Below are 17712 nucleotides of genomic sequence, written 5' to 3'. Positions count from 1 at the left end.
ACCAGTCTAACGACGTTGGACGATGCTGTGCGACTTCGCAAAAGATGCTGCTGCCTGGAACCATGACGCTGCTTGCCCCGAGGCCGTGGACCTCACTGAGTGCGATGCTGATGACCCAGTAAGCTGATGGCACTACCCCGGAACTACAACGCCACCTGCCCCAAGGCTATTGACCTTGTAGAAGTCTGACAACTCTGTAGGCCTCACATCGCTGCAGCTGCTGATCCCTCCCGACTTCGCTGACACTGGCGTGTCGTAAGTCCAACATCCATGACGGCCCGATGCCATTGCAGCGCCTGCAGCCCTGTGACATCATCACAACCCGGTGAGGTTGCCCTGCAGCATCGTGACTCCGCCGGACTTTGGATCTGTCAGAACGAAGGGACCGACTTTGCATCTGATACCGCTTCACCTAAACGGACCTGTAGTGAGGGCCCGACCCCGCTGCGTGACGCCTCTGTCCTTCTGTCCCGTGGCACCATAACTGATGTAGCATTGGACCCAGCACCACCGCTCTGCCCAACTCCGTGCATCAGCCTTTTTTCTATTTGTTTCTTAAGGTACTGTACTTGGAGTTCGAACAACTCCGTAAACAACGCCATTGGCGGTGCATTGTAGGAAACAGCTCCATCACGACATCGCATAATACCATCTTGCAGTATTTATGCCTCAAGGCACTGTTTTCATGCTTTTAAGTGTTAAATTCATATTTTTTAACTGTATGTTGTGGATTTTATCCTATTTGGTCTTATTTTGTTCAGATAAATATTAACTATTTTTCTAAACCTGTGTTGTGTTATTTTGTAGTGTTTTCATTGTATTACTGTGTGTGTTGGTACAAATACTTTACACATTGCTTTTGAAGTTAAGCCTGCCTGCTTGTGCAAGCTACCAAGGGGGTGAGCAGGGGTTAACTGAGGGTGATTCTCTTTTACCCTGACTGGAGTGAGGGTCATTTCTTGGACAGGGTGTAACCTGACTGCCAACCAAAAAAAACAATTTCTAACACACATGTGTAAAGGTTATGTGTGACAGGGATTTTCCCACCCATGGGGGTTGGCACACGGCATGACCACATGCCAGCCCCTGCATCCAACCCATGACATACATGATTGCAAGTCACATGTGTGGGGAGTTTGGCACCAACGTGTGGTGGTGCTCTGCCAGACCATACAGTCTACCTCCTGCTGGGTACAGCCTAAGGCTGCGCAAGGGGGTGACTACTTTAAAAAAGCAGAAATTCACTGAAAAGAAACTGATTTTAAAGTGAGGTTATATGTAAGTAAGGTAGTATTATTTTAACTTTCATTAAAAAATCTTGGAATTCACTGTAAGCAACCTAGGTTAAAGTGGTCTTATACACAGGTCTTCTAAATAGAAAAAACAAACAACTTAAAAACAGAAAAAACACTGAAATTCACCAGTTATACATAGCTGTCCTAAGTAAAATGTACACTGCTATGGTGCTATGACCACACTTATTCCATCACTGATGGTGGAGGTTATACCTAGGATAATGAATTACAGAAAAAAGTGCAGTAAGGTAGATGGAAATACTTTTAGCCTTACCCTCATAATACTGTACAGGCCTAGCAAGTCCTAAATCATATAATTATAATTTTCTTTGCCTATACTACACAAAATGTCATACAAGAGGGTGTCAGTTTCAGTAAGGCAGACCTATTAGCTTTCTCTGACTATCAGTATCAAGAAGACATGCCTTTCGGCTGTGTCATATTATCATCCTACTAGCAAATGTAGAAAACATGTTAACATGTTATAGTTCACCACTGCAACACCGTTGAAATCAATTTGGAACAGTGCCAATATTAAGTACTTTTCATAGCAATATACAACTGTGCATTGTTAATTATTAATATTGTCAACAAAACATTACATTAAAAAAAAATATGACATGGAGTTTGTTTTACTTTTATTAAAGTGCTTCTACAACTATAGGACCCCTCAACAGAGGTCTTCACATTCTAGAGCCTATGGGCCAAAGCTGCTCGAAAGCTTGGAAAAGTAGCAAAACCTCTTACCAGTGGCATAATTAAAACTATATGGGAGAGTTAAGGTGACTTTTGTTGGGGCCTCTTCTGGAAGGGTGCTGCAATCCATGCAGTTCCCCACCCACAACACATTTCCAAAATGTTGGTGGTGTTTCTGCATTCTGCTGATGTCTACAAGGAAGCAAGTTTTCCATTGAAAGTGTCATCACTAATGCTTTTGTGGCACTTCTGCCACCAGGTGATGAATATTTAATAAGTGGCTTCCACGTTACTTGTATTTCTTTTAATATTATGGACTTGTTCAGTAGGGTTTTCCCACAACCTCTTTTTCCAATTGGGGCAGTTAGGAGCACCCTTCCTGTAGTGGGAGCCACAACTGTTCCTTGGCTCTAGCCCACAGACAGAAGCAATAAGTCCCCTGCCTTCACTGGCTACTGGCATACATAAACAAGCTATGGCACCCAACCTCCCCAGATAGGCATGGGGGCGGACAATGTGCCTCTGGATAAGGGTCCCCAGATGGTTTGTTTATGCATAGATCTGAGTGGAGACGGTTGTCCCTGGGGCATCAATCAATCAGGTGGTTCATTTGAGCGCAGGATTATCACCCAGGGGGGGTCTCCAGGCACTGTGGTGGTGCTGTGGGTCAGGCCCAGTGGGACATGGCAGTCAAAAATCCACGTCTTGAGCTGCTTTCTGAAGTTCTCCATTAAGGGGGATGTGCATAGGTGAAGGGGAAGGTTGTTCCAGTCTGGGGGCGAGGAAAAAAGATCACCTTTCAGAGTAGTTCACTATGGATTTGGGTACATGGGCCTGGGCACAGGTTGATGATTGAATGCTCTGTTAGGTTGGTGAAAGGTGAGGCGGTTGTTGAGATAGGTGGGTCTGGCGTTGAAGGGGGCCTTGTAGGCGTGGGTGAGGAGCTTGAAGACATCTGTGCTGTTCGGGGAGCCAATTGAGGGCCCTGAGGTGTGGAGAGATGCTGGTTCTTCTGATGAGGTTGAGAACTTGCTGCAGTGCTTTGGATGGTCTGGAGGTGGGTAGTGAGCTGGCATGGAGTGCGTTACCATTGTCGAGGCGGATTTTTTTGAGATCCTGGATGACTGTTTTCTCGGTTAAGAGGGGAATCCAGTGGAACATCTTGCGGAGCATCCGGAATGTGTGGAAGCAGGCGGAGGACACAGCGTTGATTTGTTTTTTCAAAGTGAGTCGGGTAACCAGGATTATTCTGAGGTTGCATGCGTGGTTGGAGAGTGTGGGAGAGGGGCCGAGGGTGGTGGACCACCACAAGTCATCCCATGGGGATGGCTTGTTTCTGAATGTGAGGATCCATGTTTCGCCTGAGTTCAGCTTGAGGCAGTTGGTCTTCATCCAGGTGGCAATGTTGGTCATGGTGTTTTAGAAGTTGGTGTATGTGGAGGTTGCATTGTCAGTGAGGGAGAGGACGTGCTGGGTGCCATCAGCATAGAAGATTATGTTGAGTCAGTAGATACATGCAATGTTGGCTAAGGAGGTCATGTAGATGTTGAAGAGGATAGGGCTGAGGGAGAAGCCCTGGGGGATGCGGCAGATGATGTCTTTAGGGGTGGAGACATAGGAAGGGAGGCATAATTATGCTCAGGGGATAAAGCTCTACACAGGCTACCTCCCCATTCACTTACTGGAAGAGGAAAGTTGCAGTGACCTTTAGGGCATTGGGTTTTCAAGGTTTTGCAGTAGAGTGTGAATGCTCCATTTCATGCTGGGTGTCTACCAGAAACTGAGCTTTAATTGCAGATATGTCCCACCCATACAGTCAATTTCTATTTATTTTGGCTCCGTGTGTTCCTGGTAGCCAGCTATGATCACCACTAGCATGTTTTTCAAGCCTTCCAGCATGCAACGGACACTTTTGGTTAAGAACTGTATTTCCTAGCTCCCTGCATAAGACCTGTCCACTGCCTGACTCCTGGTGCTTTTTCCTGCTTGTGTGAGCATCTTGCATAGCCTTCTCAGAAACCAACAAATTGAATACCCTCTGCCACACTCTCCAGGCAACCTTGCTTTAGTCATCTTGCAAGGCACCTAGATGTCTGTGGAGTCAGTAGCAATTGGCCTGATAGGGAACACCAGCTGCAGAACTAATCCACAGAATTCTCAGGCAAACCCTTCCGAGTCCCATAGTAGGTCCATTCCTCCTATTGTTCCTTAGAGGTCATAAATGGGCCAGCACCACTGGTCCTGGAGAAAACCACTCTAGTCCTTCATACCATCCTTGCAGTTTCATCAGGTGGCTTCTTCCAGCTGGACATTCTTCTACTGCTGTAACCCCCAGGTCTAATGTCTGTACATCAGTCTCTCCCTTGTGTAGGAGTTTTCAAGTTGGGGGTGGAACGTTCTAGAAGCCAGGACTCTTGGCCAATAGAAGGTCACCACATCTTCCCTCAGGCTACCTTTGCGCAGATATGGGGCTTCACATGGTTCAAATGCCACTCACACAGTCCACACAAGTGCACATATTCATGTGCCCTTTTTTTCACATGTGACTAGCCCGGAGTCTCTTGCCCTAGCTGTGCAGCAGATTTATCTTAAACACTGGTGGTTAATACTCTTTGTCTGTTTACACAGAATTTACAGTGAGTGAAACTTGTGTAGTGAGACTTACACACTGTAAAGGTCGAAGTCTAAAAGCAAAATAATCCAGGGGGATTAAAGAGGGAGATCCCATCACCTACACTCCTGCTATGTATAATGGTGCACTTTGCTGCAATACAGATATTTTCATAGCTATTGGACTGGTTCCACACCAGAAGCAAGACTTCCAGTGAAAGTAAATATGGTACAAAAAGCTACATGTTTTGATCTAACAACAGCCCAACACCTGATGAAGCCAGGTATCTACTTATAACTCATTTGGAATGATCAAGTGTGCATTTTAATAATGAGAAATACTCTATAATGTCTAGGTTTTTTCCAAATTTTGCAGCAGGGGTACAATTAGGAATACACATGGTAATTTTGTCACAACTTTGTAAGTTTAATGGCCGGATTTGGGACCATTGGGATTCTAACATGATCTGCATCTTGCAGACAAGTGCACATCAACACATTACATTATCTAAAAAACCATAATAGTGTCTGATCACTTAGGGGCATATTTATACTTTATGGTGCAAAACTGCACTAAGGCAGTTTAGCATCAAAAAGTTTTGCACCGGCTTGCACCATTCTTGTGCGCCAGCAGGGCACCATATTTATGGAATGGTGCAAGCTGGTGCAAAGGGTAGGCTAACATCAAAAAAATGGGGCATTAAATATTGGTGCAAAGCAAGCTATGCACCATTATTTGACCCCTCCTCCCCCCATGCGTGATTTTAATACAGGGAATAAATATGGCGCTAAGGCCATAGAGTCATTTTTTGCGCGGGAATGCCTACCTTGCATCTCATTGACGCAAGGTAGGTTTCCAGGTCCAAAAAATGACTTTAACTCCATAACCTTGGTGCTAGATGGGTCTAGCGCCAACGTATAAATGTCGAGTCAGTTTTGCACCAAATTTGTATTAAAAAAAGACCCAAATTCAGCGCAAAACAAGTATAAATATGTGCCTTAATCCATGCCCTTATTTATAGACAGGTTTGGATTGGTACTGTACCTTTGCTCACAGGGTTTGTACACCCATAACCACATGATTGCTGGCAGCACTTCTGTATCCCTTTGCAGTAGGTGTCTGTAGGAGGCTGGCCTGGCTTGTGGTGGGTACCAAGGGGTACTTACACTCTGTACCAGGTCCAGTTATCACTTATTAGTGTAGACCAGGTGTTTCTAGAAGCTTAGGCTGATAGAAGGTAGCTATAGCAGAGCAGCTTAGGCTGAACTAGGAGACATGCAAAGCTCCTACTATACCACTGGTGTCATATGCACAATATCATAAGAAAACACAATACACAGATATACTAAAAATAAAGGTACTTTATTTCTATGACAATATGCCAAAAGTATCTCAGTGAGTACCCTCACTATGAGGATGCCAAATATACACAAGATATATGTACACAATACCAAAAATATGCAGTAATAGCAAAAGGAAGCAATGCAAGCAATGTAAAGTTACAGAAGATTGCAATATGAGCACATAGGTATAGGGGCAACACAAACCATATACTCCAAAAGTGGAATGCGATCCACAAATGGACCCCAAACCTATGTGATCTTGTAGAGGGTCGTTGGGGCTGTAAGAAAAGAGTGAGGGTTAGAAAAATAGCCCACCCAGAGACCCTGAAAAATAGGTGTAAAGTGCACCTATAACCCCCAGAGAGTACAGAAGTCGTGATAGGGGGTTTCTACAAGGAAGACCAACACCAGCAAAGCAACAACAGTGGATTTCCGGACCTGAGTACCTGTGAAACAAGAGGACCAAGTCCAAGAGTCGCGACAATGTCGAGAGTGGGCAGATGCCCAGGAAATGCCAGCTGAGGGTGCAAAGAAGCTGACACCGGATAGAAGAAGCTTTGGTTTCTGCAAGAACGAAAAGGACTAGGAAGTACCCCTTTGGAGGATGGATGTCCCACGCCGTGAAGAAGCTTGCAGAGGTGTTCCCACGCAGAAAGACCACAAACAAGCCTTGCTAGCTGCAAGGTTTGTGGTGAGGGTTTTTGGATGCTGCTGTGGCCCAGGACGGACCAGGATGTCGCCACTTGGATGAGGAGACAGAGGGGGCGCCCAGCAAGTCAGGGAGCCCTCACAGAAGCAAGCAGCACCCACAGAAATACCGGATCAGGCACTTAGAAGAGGAGTGAACCGGAGTCCACCCAAAGTCAGAAACGTGAGTCCCATGACGCCGGAGGACAACTCAGAAGGTTGTGCACTGCAGGTTAGAGTGTCGGGGACCCAGGCTTGGCTGTCCACAAAGGAAATCCTAGAAGAGTGCACAGGAGCCGGAGCAGCTGCAAATCACTCGTTACCCAGCAATGCAGTCTAGCGTGGAGAGGCAAAGACTTACCCCCGCCAAACTTGGCCTGAAGAGTCACTGGACTGTGGGAGTCACTTGGACAGAGTTGCTGAGTTCCAGGGACCACGCTCGTCATGCTGAGAGGGGACCCAGAGGACAGGTGATGCAGTCGTTTGTTGCCTGCGGTTGCAGGGGGAAGATTCCGTTGACCCACAGGAGATTTCTTCAGAGCTCCTGGTGCAAGAAGGAGGCAGGCTACCCCCAGAGCATGCACCACCAGGAAACAGCAGAGAAGGCCGGCAGGATGAAGCGATACAAGGTTTCAGTAGTCGTCTTTGCTACTTTGTTGCGGTTTTGCAGGCGTCCTGAGCAGTCAGCGGTCAATCCTTTGGCAGAAGGTGAAGAGAGAAGTGCAGAGGAACTATGGTGAGCTCTTGCATTCGGTATCTGAAGAATTCCCCAAAGCCGAGACCTTAAATAGCCAGAAAAGGAGGTTTTGCTACCTAGGAAGGAGGATAGGCTAGTAACACAGGTAAGAGCCTATCAGAAGGAGTCTCTGACGTCACCTGCTGGCCCTGGCCACTCAGAGCAGTCCAGTGTGCCAGCACACCTCTGAATCCAACATGGCAGAGGTCTGGGGCACACTGGAGGAGCTCTGGGCACCTCCCCTGGGAGGTGCAGGTCAGGGGAGTGGTCACTCCCCTTTCCTTTGTCCAGTTTCGCGCCAGAGCAGGGCTGGGGGATCCCTAAACTGGTGTAGACTGGCTTATGCAGAGATGGGCACCATCTGTGCCCATCAAAGCATTTCCAGAGGCTGGGGGAGGCTACTCCTCCCCAGCCCTGACACCTTTTTCCAAAGGGAGAGGGTGTAACACCCTCTCTCTGAGGAAGTCTTTTGTTCTACCTTCCTGGGCCAGGCCTGGCTGGACCCCAGGAGGGCAGAAACCTGTCTGAGGGGTTGGCAGCAGCTACAGTGAAACCCCAGGAAAGGCAGTTTGGCAGTACCCGGGTCTGTGCTAGAGACTCGGGGAATCATGGAATTGTCTCCCCAATGCCAGAATGGCATTGGGGTGACAATTCCATGATCTTAGACATGTTACGTGGCCATGTTCGGAGTTACCATTGTGACGCTATACATAGGTAGTGACCTATGTATAGGGCACGCGTGAAATTGTGTCCCGGCATTCACAAAGTCCGGGGAATTTGCCCTGAACGATGTGAGGCACCTTGGGTAGTGCCAGGGTGCCCACACACTAAGTAATTTTGCACCCAACCTTCACCAGGTGAAAGTTAGACATATAGGTGACTTATAAGTTATTTAAGTACAGTGGTAAATGGCTGTGAAATAACATGGACGTTAATTCACTCAGGCTGCTGTGGCAGGCCTGTGTAAGAATTGTCAGAGCTCCCTATGGGTGGCAAAAGAAATACTGCAGCCCATAGGGATCTCCTGGAACCCCAATACCCTGGGTACCTGAGTACCATATACTAGGGAATTATAATGATGTTCCAGTATACCAATGTGAATTGGTGAAATTGGTCACTAGCCTGTTAGTGACAATTTGGAAAGCAGAGAGAGCATAACCCCTTAGGTTCTGGTTAGCAGAGCCTCAGTGAGAGTTAGTCATCACACAGGGAACACATATAGGGCACACCTATGAGCACTGGGGCCCTGGCTGGCAGGGTCCCAGTGACACATACACTAAAACAACATATATACAGTGAAATATGGGGGTAACATGCCAGGCAAGATGGTACTTTCCTACACAACCCCCACCCAAACGAAGGAAAATAAGACTAGCCATGACCTGATGAGTCTTCATTGTCTAAGTGGAAATATCTGGAGAGTCCATCTGCATTGGAGTGGGTACTCCCAGGTCTATGTTCCACTGTATAGTCCATTCCCTGTAGAGATATGGACCACCTCAACAATTTAGGGTTTTCACCTTTCATTTGTTTTAGCCAAAGTACAGGTTTGTGGTCTGTCTGAACAATGAAGTGAGTGCCAAACAGGTATGGCCTCAACTTCTTCAGTGCCCAGACCACAGCAAAGGCCTCCCTCTCTATAGCAGACCAACGCTTTTCTCTAGGGGTCGACCTCCTGCTGATAAAAGCAATGGGTTGATCCTGGCCCTCAGAATTGAATTGTGATAAGACTGCCCCTCCCCCTAATTCAGATGCATCAGTTTGAACAATGAATTTCTTGGAGTAACATGGGCTTTTTAGGACAGGTGCAGTGCACATGGCCTGTTTGAGCTCCTCAAAAGCTTTCTGACAGCTAGCTGTCCACAATACCTTTTTAGTTATTTTCTTGGAAGTGAGATCATTAAGTGGGGCTGCAATGGAGCCATAGTTTTTAATGAATCTCCTGTAATACCCAGTGAGGCCTAGGAAGGCTCTTACCTGGGTCTGAGTTGTAGGGGGAACCCAATCCATGATTGTATGGATTTTTCCCTGAAGTGGTGCAATCTGTTCTCCAACTACCAGGTGTCCCAGATAAACCACTTTCCCCTGCTCTATCTGGCACTTTGAAGCCTTGATAGTGAGGCCTGCCTCTTGCAGGGCCTCTAAAACTTTCCACAGGTGGACCAGGTGAACATCCCAGGTGGAGCTAAAACAGCTATATCGTCCAAATATGCTGCACTAAAAGCCTCCAACCCTTGCAGGACTGTGTTCACCAACCTCTGAAACATGGCAAGTGCATTTTTCAAACCAAAGGGCATTACTGTGAATTGGTAGTGCCCTCCAATAGTTGAAAATGCTGTTTTTGCTTTAGCATCCTCTGATAACTTGATCTGCCAATACCCTGCAGTCAAATCAAAGGTGCTTAGATACTTGGCAGATGCCAGTGTATCTATGAGCTCAACTGCCCTGGGTATAGGGTGAGCATCATTTTTTGTTACCTCGTTGAGACCTCTGTAATTTACACAAAACCTCATCTCCCTTTTCCCATCTTTTGAGTGAGGCTTCGGTACAAGCACCACAGGGGAGGCCCATGGGCTTTCAGAATGTTCAACCACTCCTAGTTCAAACCTTTTCTGAACTTCTTGTTTTATGCAGTCCCTGACATGGTCAGGCTGCCTATAGATCTTACTTTTGACAGGCATGCTGTCCCCAGTATCTATAGTGTGCTCATACCAAGAAGTGGTGCCTGGCACAGTAGAAAAGAGTTCAGAAAACTGACCTAGGAGATTTATGCAGTTGTCTTTCTGCTCAGCAGTGAGACAGTCTGCCAAAACTACACCTTCCACTAGAGCATCCTGTTCTGTGGAAGAGAAGAGATCAGGGAGAGGGTCACTCTCTTCTTCCTGTCCTTCATCTGTTTCCATAATCAGGGTGAGATCAGCCCTGTCATAGTAGGGTTTTAGGCGATTGACATGGAGCACCCTAAGGGGACTCCTGGCAGTGCCCAGGTCAACCAAGTAGGTGACCTCGCCCTTCTTTTCAACAATGAGATGGGGTCCACTCCATTTGTCTTGGAGTGCTCTTGGGGCCACAGGCTCCAGTACCCACACCTTCTGTCCTGGTTGGTACTGAATCAGAACAGCCTTCTGGTCATGCCATTGCTTTTGGAGCTCTTGGCTGGCCTGAAGGTTTTACTGGCCTTTTTCATGTACTCTGCCATTCTGGATCTTAGGCCAAGTACATAGTCCACTATATCTTGCTTAGGAGCTTTTGAAGGTTGTTCCCAAACCTCCTTCATAAGTGTTAGAGGACCTCTTACAGGGTGCCCAAATAGGAGTTCAAAGGGGCTGAAGCCCACTCCTTTCTGGGATACCTCCCTGTAAGTGAAAAGGAGGCAAGGTAACAGGACATCCCATCTTCCCCTGAGTTTTTCAGGGAGTCCCATTATCATTCCTTTGGGAGTTTTATTAAACCTCTTTACCAGTCCATTTGTTTGTGGATGATAAGCTGTGGTGAATTTGTATGTTACACCACATTCCTTCCACATGGCCTTCAAGTATGCAGAATTAAAGTTGCTACCCCTGTCTGATACAACCTCTTTTGGGACACCCACCCTGGAAAAGATTCCCAGGAGGGTTTTTGCCACTGCAGGAGCTGTAGTGGTCCTTAGAGGAATAGCTTCAGGATATCTTGTGGCATGGTCCACTACCACCAAGATAAACCTATTACCTGAAGCAGTAGGAGGGCCAAGGGGGCCAACTATGTCAACCCCTACCCTTTCAAAGGGAACCCCAACCACAGGCAGTGGAATAAGGGGAGCCTTTGGATTGCCACCAGTCTTGTCACTGGCTTGGCAGGTCACGCAAGACTTACAAAAATCTTTTGTGTCCTCTGACATCCTAGGCCAGTGAAACAGGGGGACAAGCCTTTCCTATGTTTTAATCTGACCCAAATGTCCAGCCAAGGTAATGTTGTGTGCCAGAGTTCGGAGGAACTCTCTGTACTGCAGGGGAATGACCAATCTCCTGGCTGCTCCAGGTTTTGGATCTCTTGCCTCTGTGTACAAGAGGTTGTCCTCTCAGTCAACTCTATGTGAGTCACTGACATCCCCATTTTGTTGTTTGCAGCTTGCTGTCTGAGACCCTCTAATGTGGGACAGGATTGCTGTGCCACACTCAGCTCCTCCCTGGCAGGTCCCCCTCCACCCAAAAGCTCAGCAGTGTCTGCTTCCAGCTCCTCTGGTGAAGGTTCTGCACAGGGGGGAAATTCTTCTTCCTCAGAAGTAGAATCATCAGTAGAGGGAGGGATAGTGGGTAGGGATTTACCCTTACTAACCCTAGCTTTAGGGAGCACTTGGTCCAATGTTCCAGGATCCAAGTCACCCTGTTCGTTTTGCTTTTTGGCCTGAGCCCTTGTCAAAGCAAAAATAAATATGCACAGGAATGCCCAGCATTGCTGCATGAGCCTCCAACTCCACTTCTGCCCAAGCTGTCTCTAAATCATTCCCTAGTAGACAGTCTACAGGTAAATCTGAGGCAACCACAACTTTCTTTGGACCATGTAGGCGGGCGTCGCTCGCCTCGCCTACGAACATCCAGAATTGGCGTTCGCCCGGCACCTTCCCCGACTTCCGCCCACGTCGGCATGGAGACGCGTAGAGGCGGAGACGGCAATTGGCCCCAGACTTCCGGGTTGCCGGAACTTTAAATAATGAAGACGCCGCGAACAAGAGGAGAGAGGAGAAACCGGAGCCAAAGGATTTCCATTGAGCACCCGAACGAGGAGACCAGGAGCGGAGAGAAGATCCCGACACAGAAAAGACGGCCGGAGCAGAAAGACAAAGAGGACACGAAGCAGCCTGCCACGGCCCAGGAGGGTCGTGGCTGCACAAGGTACGGACCCTTTTTAAGGGCAGCAACAATAAGGGGAAAGAAGGGGAGGGGGAGAGAGAGAGAGAGGGTGGGAAAAGACAGGAGGTGAAAGACGGGGGAAACTCCCAGGGCACCCTGCCACTCGACTAATAGAGAGATCAAAAACCCCCTCCTCCTCACAAAATCCTAACCATCCCACTAAAGTAAAAATTCCACAAGACCTATTAGTGTTTGTTTTGTTAGTCCCTCACTACTCCCTCACAGCTCCACCCCTCCCCTCACTAATCACAGAAATCAGTAGACCAAGAAAATACCGTCCCACTTACCTGCTGTATCCTCTTTTGTTCTTCCGAGGGAAATCGTGGACCCAGGGGAGGACACCTGAAACTCGCCACCTGGAAAAGAAAAATTTAAGGAAACCATTAAAGACCTGCAAAGTCCTACAGATTGGAGGAAGAGCAACAAATGAGAGGAAAAAAAGGCTACCATCCTATCACTGTGTTCCACCTCTCCTAGAACTTAAAATAAAGAAAGAAAAACCCCTGTTAAGGGTTAAAAATCTGCGTCTGTGTTCTCTGTATCCAAGATAACAACCCCAATCCCCCACAGACCAGTAACCGCCCCCCCCCAGTTGAGATTCACACCAGCCATGGGGTGGCTAAGAGAGTTTTTATGAGCGTCTGCCACTTGGTACTGGTGACCAAGTAGTTGTTTTTCAGGGTGTACCAGTTTCTCTATTACCATGGTAACACTGGCACCTGTGTCCCTGTAGGCCTGAACCTCAACACCATTGATTAGGGGCAGTTGCTTGTACTTATCCATATTAAGGGGACAAGCAACCAAGGTGGCCAAATCAATGACACCTTTAGAGACTAACACAGCCTCTGTGGTCTCCCTAACAAGACAAACCCAAACTAAATTACCAAGAGTGAGCCCAGCTACTCCCTTGGATCGGCTATTAGTAGGTTTGCTCCCACCACCACTGCTATTACTAGGGGCACTAGAGGTTGCAGTAGGGATTGTGGTAGTGGGAGGCTTGGTGCTTTTCTTTGGACAATTGGCATCAGTTGTCCAATGACCTTTAACTTTACATAAATAGCACCAGGGTTTTTTTACTTGATTAGAAGAGGGTTTGGACCCACCATCCCCACCAGAGTGTTTTTGTGGGCCTGATGAAGACTCATTTTTAGATTTGTCCCCACCCTTGTCTGAAGACTTACCATCTTTCTTCTTGCAATCCTTGTCACCCCCTGTATGAACTTTTCTGTTCACTCTTGTTCTGACCCATTTGTCTGCCTTGTTTCCCAATTCTTCAGAAGAGGTCAGATCTGAGTCCACTATATATTGGTGTAACAAATCAGACACACAGTTATTCAGAATATGCTCTCTCAGGATTAGATTGTACAGGCTTTCATAGTCAGAAACTTTACTGCCATGTAACCACCCCTCCAAGGCCTTCACTGAATAGTCAACAAAGTCTACCCAGTCTTGTGAGGACTCCTTTCTGGTTTCTCTGAACTTAATCCTGTATTGTTCAGTGGTTAAGCCAAATCCATCTAAGAGTGCATTCTTCAAAACTGTAAAATTATTGGCATCACTTTCTTTAACTGTAAGGAGCCTATCCCTACCCTTTCCACTGAAAGATAGCCATAGGATAGCAGCCCACTGCCTTTGAGGGACCCCCTATACCATACAGGCCCTCTCAAGTGCAGCAAACCACTTGTTAATGTCATCTCCCTCCTTGTAAGGGGGAACTATCTTATGCAGATTCCTAGAATCATGATCTCTCACAGGATTGCTATCAGGAATACTGCTGCTGCCACCATGGGGTCCAAATCCCAACCTCTGTCTCTCTTTTTCTAAGTCTAGGGATTCCCTGTCTAGAGCCAGCTGTTGCTGTTTAAGCTTCAGCCTGGTCTCTTACACTCTCAACTTATTGAGTTCCCTTTCTAACATTTTGTCATCAGGGTGGGTGGGTTGGGAATGTTTTGACACAGAAGAATATTTTGAATGAGCAGAGGGAGACCTGTCCCTAACAGTTGGCACCCTAACAACCTGGCCTCCAGGAACAAAAACATCCCTACTGTGATGGGAGATTCTATTACTACCAGCTATGCCAGGTGTTCTGCTAAGGGGCAGATTAGGAAGAGAACCCTGTACCACTACCTCAAGGGGCTCCCCTGAGTCAGAGTGTGAGCTGTCTACTAACTTTTCCGATGAGGTGCCACCCGGGGCCTTATCATTCTCAACAAGCATATTAGACAGCAAATCTCTAGAAGGGTTCTTTCCTACCACTAAACCTCTCTCAATGCAGAGACTCCTTAGGCTCTTAAAGTTAAGGTGCTAATAAGTTGTATTGACTAAATTAAGAGGAGTTCCTACACCAGACATGATAGAAGAAAGTTTAGAGACAGATAAAAGAGACAAATACTTTCAGGACTTTTTAAAGAACAGAAAAAAATCCTTTTTCAACTTTTTGAAACTTTTAGAAAGTTTTAGAGGTACTTTTCAGCACTTAGCAGATAGTGTAAGAGAAGAAAAGCAAAAGTTTTTGGTTAGGTGTAGATACACTGAACTTGTTTTGTATATTATTCTCTTATGAAAAGTACAATATGACAAAGTGGTAAGTAGTTACAAGTACTTATCCCACCGCTGCACAGCCAATGTAGGAGGCTGGCCTGGCTTGTAGTGGGTACCAAGGGGTACTTACACTCTTTACCAGGTCCAGTTATCCCATATTAGTGTAGAAGAGGTGTTTCTAGCAGCTTAGGCTGATAGAAAGTAGCTATAGCAAAGCAGCTTAGGCTGAACTAGGAGACATGCAAAGCTCCTACTATACCACTGGTGTCATATGCACAATATCATAAGAAAACACAATACACAGATATACTAAAAATAAAGGTACTTTATTTTTATGACAATATGCCAAAAGTATCTCAGTGAGTACCCTCAGTATGAGGATAAGTTATATACACAAGATATATGTACACAATACCAAAAATATGCAGTAATAGCAAAAGGAAGTAGTGCAAGCAATGTAAAGTTAGAGTAGATTGCAATAGGGGCACATAGGTATATGGGCAATACAAACCATATACTCCAAAAGTGGAATGCGAACCACGAATGGACCCCAAACCTATGTGAGCTTGTGGAGGGTCGCTGGGGCTGTTAGAAAACAGTGAGGGTTAGAAAAATAGCCCACCCCAAGACCCTGAAAAGTAGGTGTAAAGTGCACCTATAACATCCAGAGAGCACAGAAGTCGTGATAGGGGGTTTCTGCAAGGAAGACCAACACCAACAAATCAACAACAGTGGATTTCCAGACCTGAGTACCTGTGAAACAAGGGGACCAAGTCCAAGAGTCGCAGCAATGTTGAGAGTGGGCAGATGCCCAGGAAATGCCAGCTGAGGGTGCAAAGAAGCTGCCACTGGATGGAAGAAGCTTTGGTTTCTGCAAGAACGAAGAGGACTAGGAACCTCCCCTTTGGAGGATGGATGTCCCACGTTGTGAAGAAGCTTGCAGAGGTGTTCCTACGCAGAAAGACCGCAAACAAGCCTTGCTACCTGCAAGGGTCGCGGTTAGGGTTTTTGGATGCTGCTGAGGCCCAGGAAAGAACCAGGATGTCGCCACTTGGATGAGGAGACAGAGGGGGCGCCCAGCAAGTCAGGGAGCCCTCACAGAAGCAAGCAGCACCCACAGAAGTACCAGATCAGGCACTTAGAAGAGGAGTGAACCGGAGTCCACCCGAAGTCAGAAAAGGGAGTCCCACAACACTGGAGGATAACTCAGAAGGTTGTGCACTGCAGGTTAGCATGTCGGGGACACAGGACCAGGAAATCCTGGAAGAGTGCACAGGAGCCGGAGCAGCTGCAAATCACGCGGTACCCAGCAATGCAGTCTAGCGTGGGGAGGCAAGGACTTACCTCCACCAAACTTGGACTGAAGAGTCACTGGACTGTGGGAGTCACTTGGACAGAGTTGCTGAGTTCCAGTGACCACGCTCGTCATGCTGAGAGGGGACCCAGAGGACCGGTGATGCAGTTGTTTGCTGCCTGCAGTTGCAGGGGGAAGATTCCGTCGACCCACGGGAAATTTCTTCAGAGCTCCTGTGCAAGAAAGAGGCAGGCTACCCCCAGAGCATGCACCACCAGGAAACAGTTGAGAAGGCCGGCAGGATGAAGCGATACAAGGTTGCAGTAGTCGTCTTTCTACTTTGTTGCGGTTTTGCAGGCGTCCTGAGCAGTCAGCGGTCGATCCTTTGGCAGAAGGTGAAGAGAGAAGTGCAGAGGAACTCTGGTGAGCTCTTGCATTCGGTATCTGAAGAATTCCACAAAGCAGAGACCCTGAATAGCCAGAAAAGGAGGTTTGGCTTCCTAGGAAGGAGGATAGGCTAGTAACACAGGTAAGAGCCTATCAGAAGGAGTTTCTGACGTCACCTGTTGTCCCTGGCCACTCAGAGCAGTCCAGTGTGCCAGCACACCTCTGAATCCAAGATGGCAGAGGTCTGGGGCACGCTGGAGGAGCTCTGGGCACCTCCCATGGGAGGTGCAGGTCAGGGGAGTGGTCACTCCCCTTTCCTTTGTCCAGTTTTGCGCCAGAGCAGGGCTGGGGGATCCCTGAACCGGTGTAGACTGGCTTATGCAGAGATGGGCACCATCTGTGCCCATTAAAGCATAACCAAAGGCTGGGGGAGGCTACTCCTCCCCAGCCCTGACATTTTTTTCCAAAGGGAGAGGGTGTAACACCATCTCTCTGAGGAAGTCCTTTGTTCTGCCTTCCTGGGCCAGGCCTGGCTGGACCCCAGGAGGGCAGAAACCTGTCTGAGGGGTTGGCAGCAGCAGCAGCTGCAGTGAAACCCTGGGAAAGGCAGTTTGGCAGTACTCAGGTCTGTGCTAGAGACTCGTGGGATCATGGAATTGTCTCCCCAATGCCAGAATGGCATTGGGGTGAAAATTCCATGATCTTAGACATGTTACATGGCCATGTTCGGAGTTACCATTGTGACGCTATACATAGGAAGTGACCTATGTATAGTGCACGCGTGAAATGGTTTCCCCTAACTCAAAAAGTTCAGGGAATTTGCCCTGAACGATGTTGAGGCACCTTGGCTAGTGCCAGGGTGCCCACACACTAAGTAACTTTGCACCCAACCTTCACCAGTTGAAGGTTAGACATATAGGTGACTTATAAGTTACTTAAGTACAGAGGTAAATGGCTGTGGAATAATGTGGACGTTATTTCACTCAGGCTGCAGTGGCAGGCCTGTGTAAGAATTGTCAGATCTCCCTATGGGTGGCAAAAGAAATGCTACTGCAGGACATATGGCAGGCTTATTAGTAAGTAAAACATTTGCAGGCAAATCAAATGAGATGATGATGCAAATTTATCAGCAGACAAATATCACCAATTCTATTTCACATGAGAACTTCACTATGTGGAGTAACAAATGAGGGAGATAGTTCAATTTGAAAACTAAAAAAACTGAAATGGGCC

At 47.2% G+C, this 17712-nt stretch overlaps 1 protein-coding gene across 1 annotated transcript in view; it reads right to left on the bottom strand.

Annotated features, from left to right (window-relative positions):
• LOC138295328 (uncharacterized) overlaps positions 1-17712 on the bottom strand; it is a 298639-nt gene that overhangs the window by 179861 nt on the left and 101066 nt on the right. The window contains exons 6-7 of the mRNA XM_069233552.1: positions 13439-13555; positions 12545-12613 (exon numbers count right to left, since the gene is read on the bottom strand). Of these exons, the coding sequence (XP_069089653.1) occupies positions 12545-12613; positions 13439-13555 (186 nt within the window). The remainder of the gene's footprint in view (positions 1-12544; positions 12614-13438; positions 13556-17712) is intronic.

Source organism: Pleurodeles waltl, chromosome 5, assembly GCF_031143425.1.
Source record: "Pleurodeles waltl isolate 20211129_DDA chromosome 5, aPleWal1.hap1.20221129, whole genome shotgun sequence".
NCBI classification, from domain to species: Eukaryota; Metazoa; Chordata; class Amphibia; order Caudata; family Salamandridae; genus Pleurodeles; species Pleurodeles waltl.
Note: the sequence above shows the minus strand (reverse complement) of the source record. Positions and strands in the feature narration are given on the sequence as shown.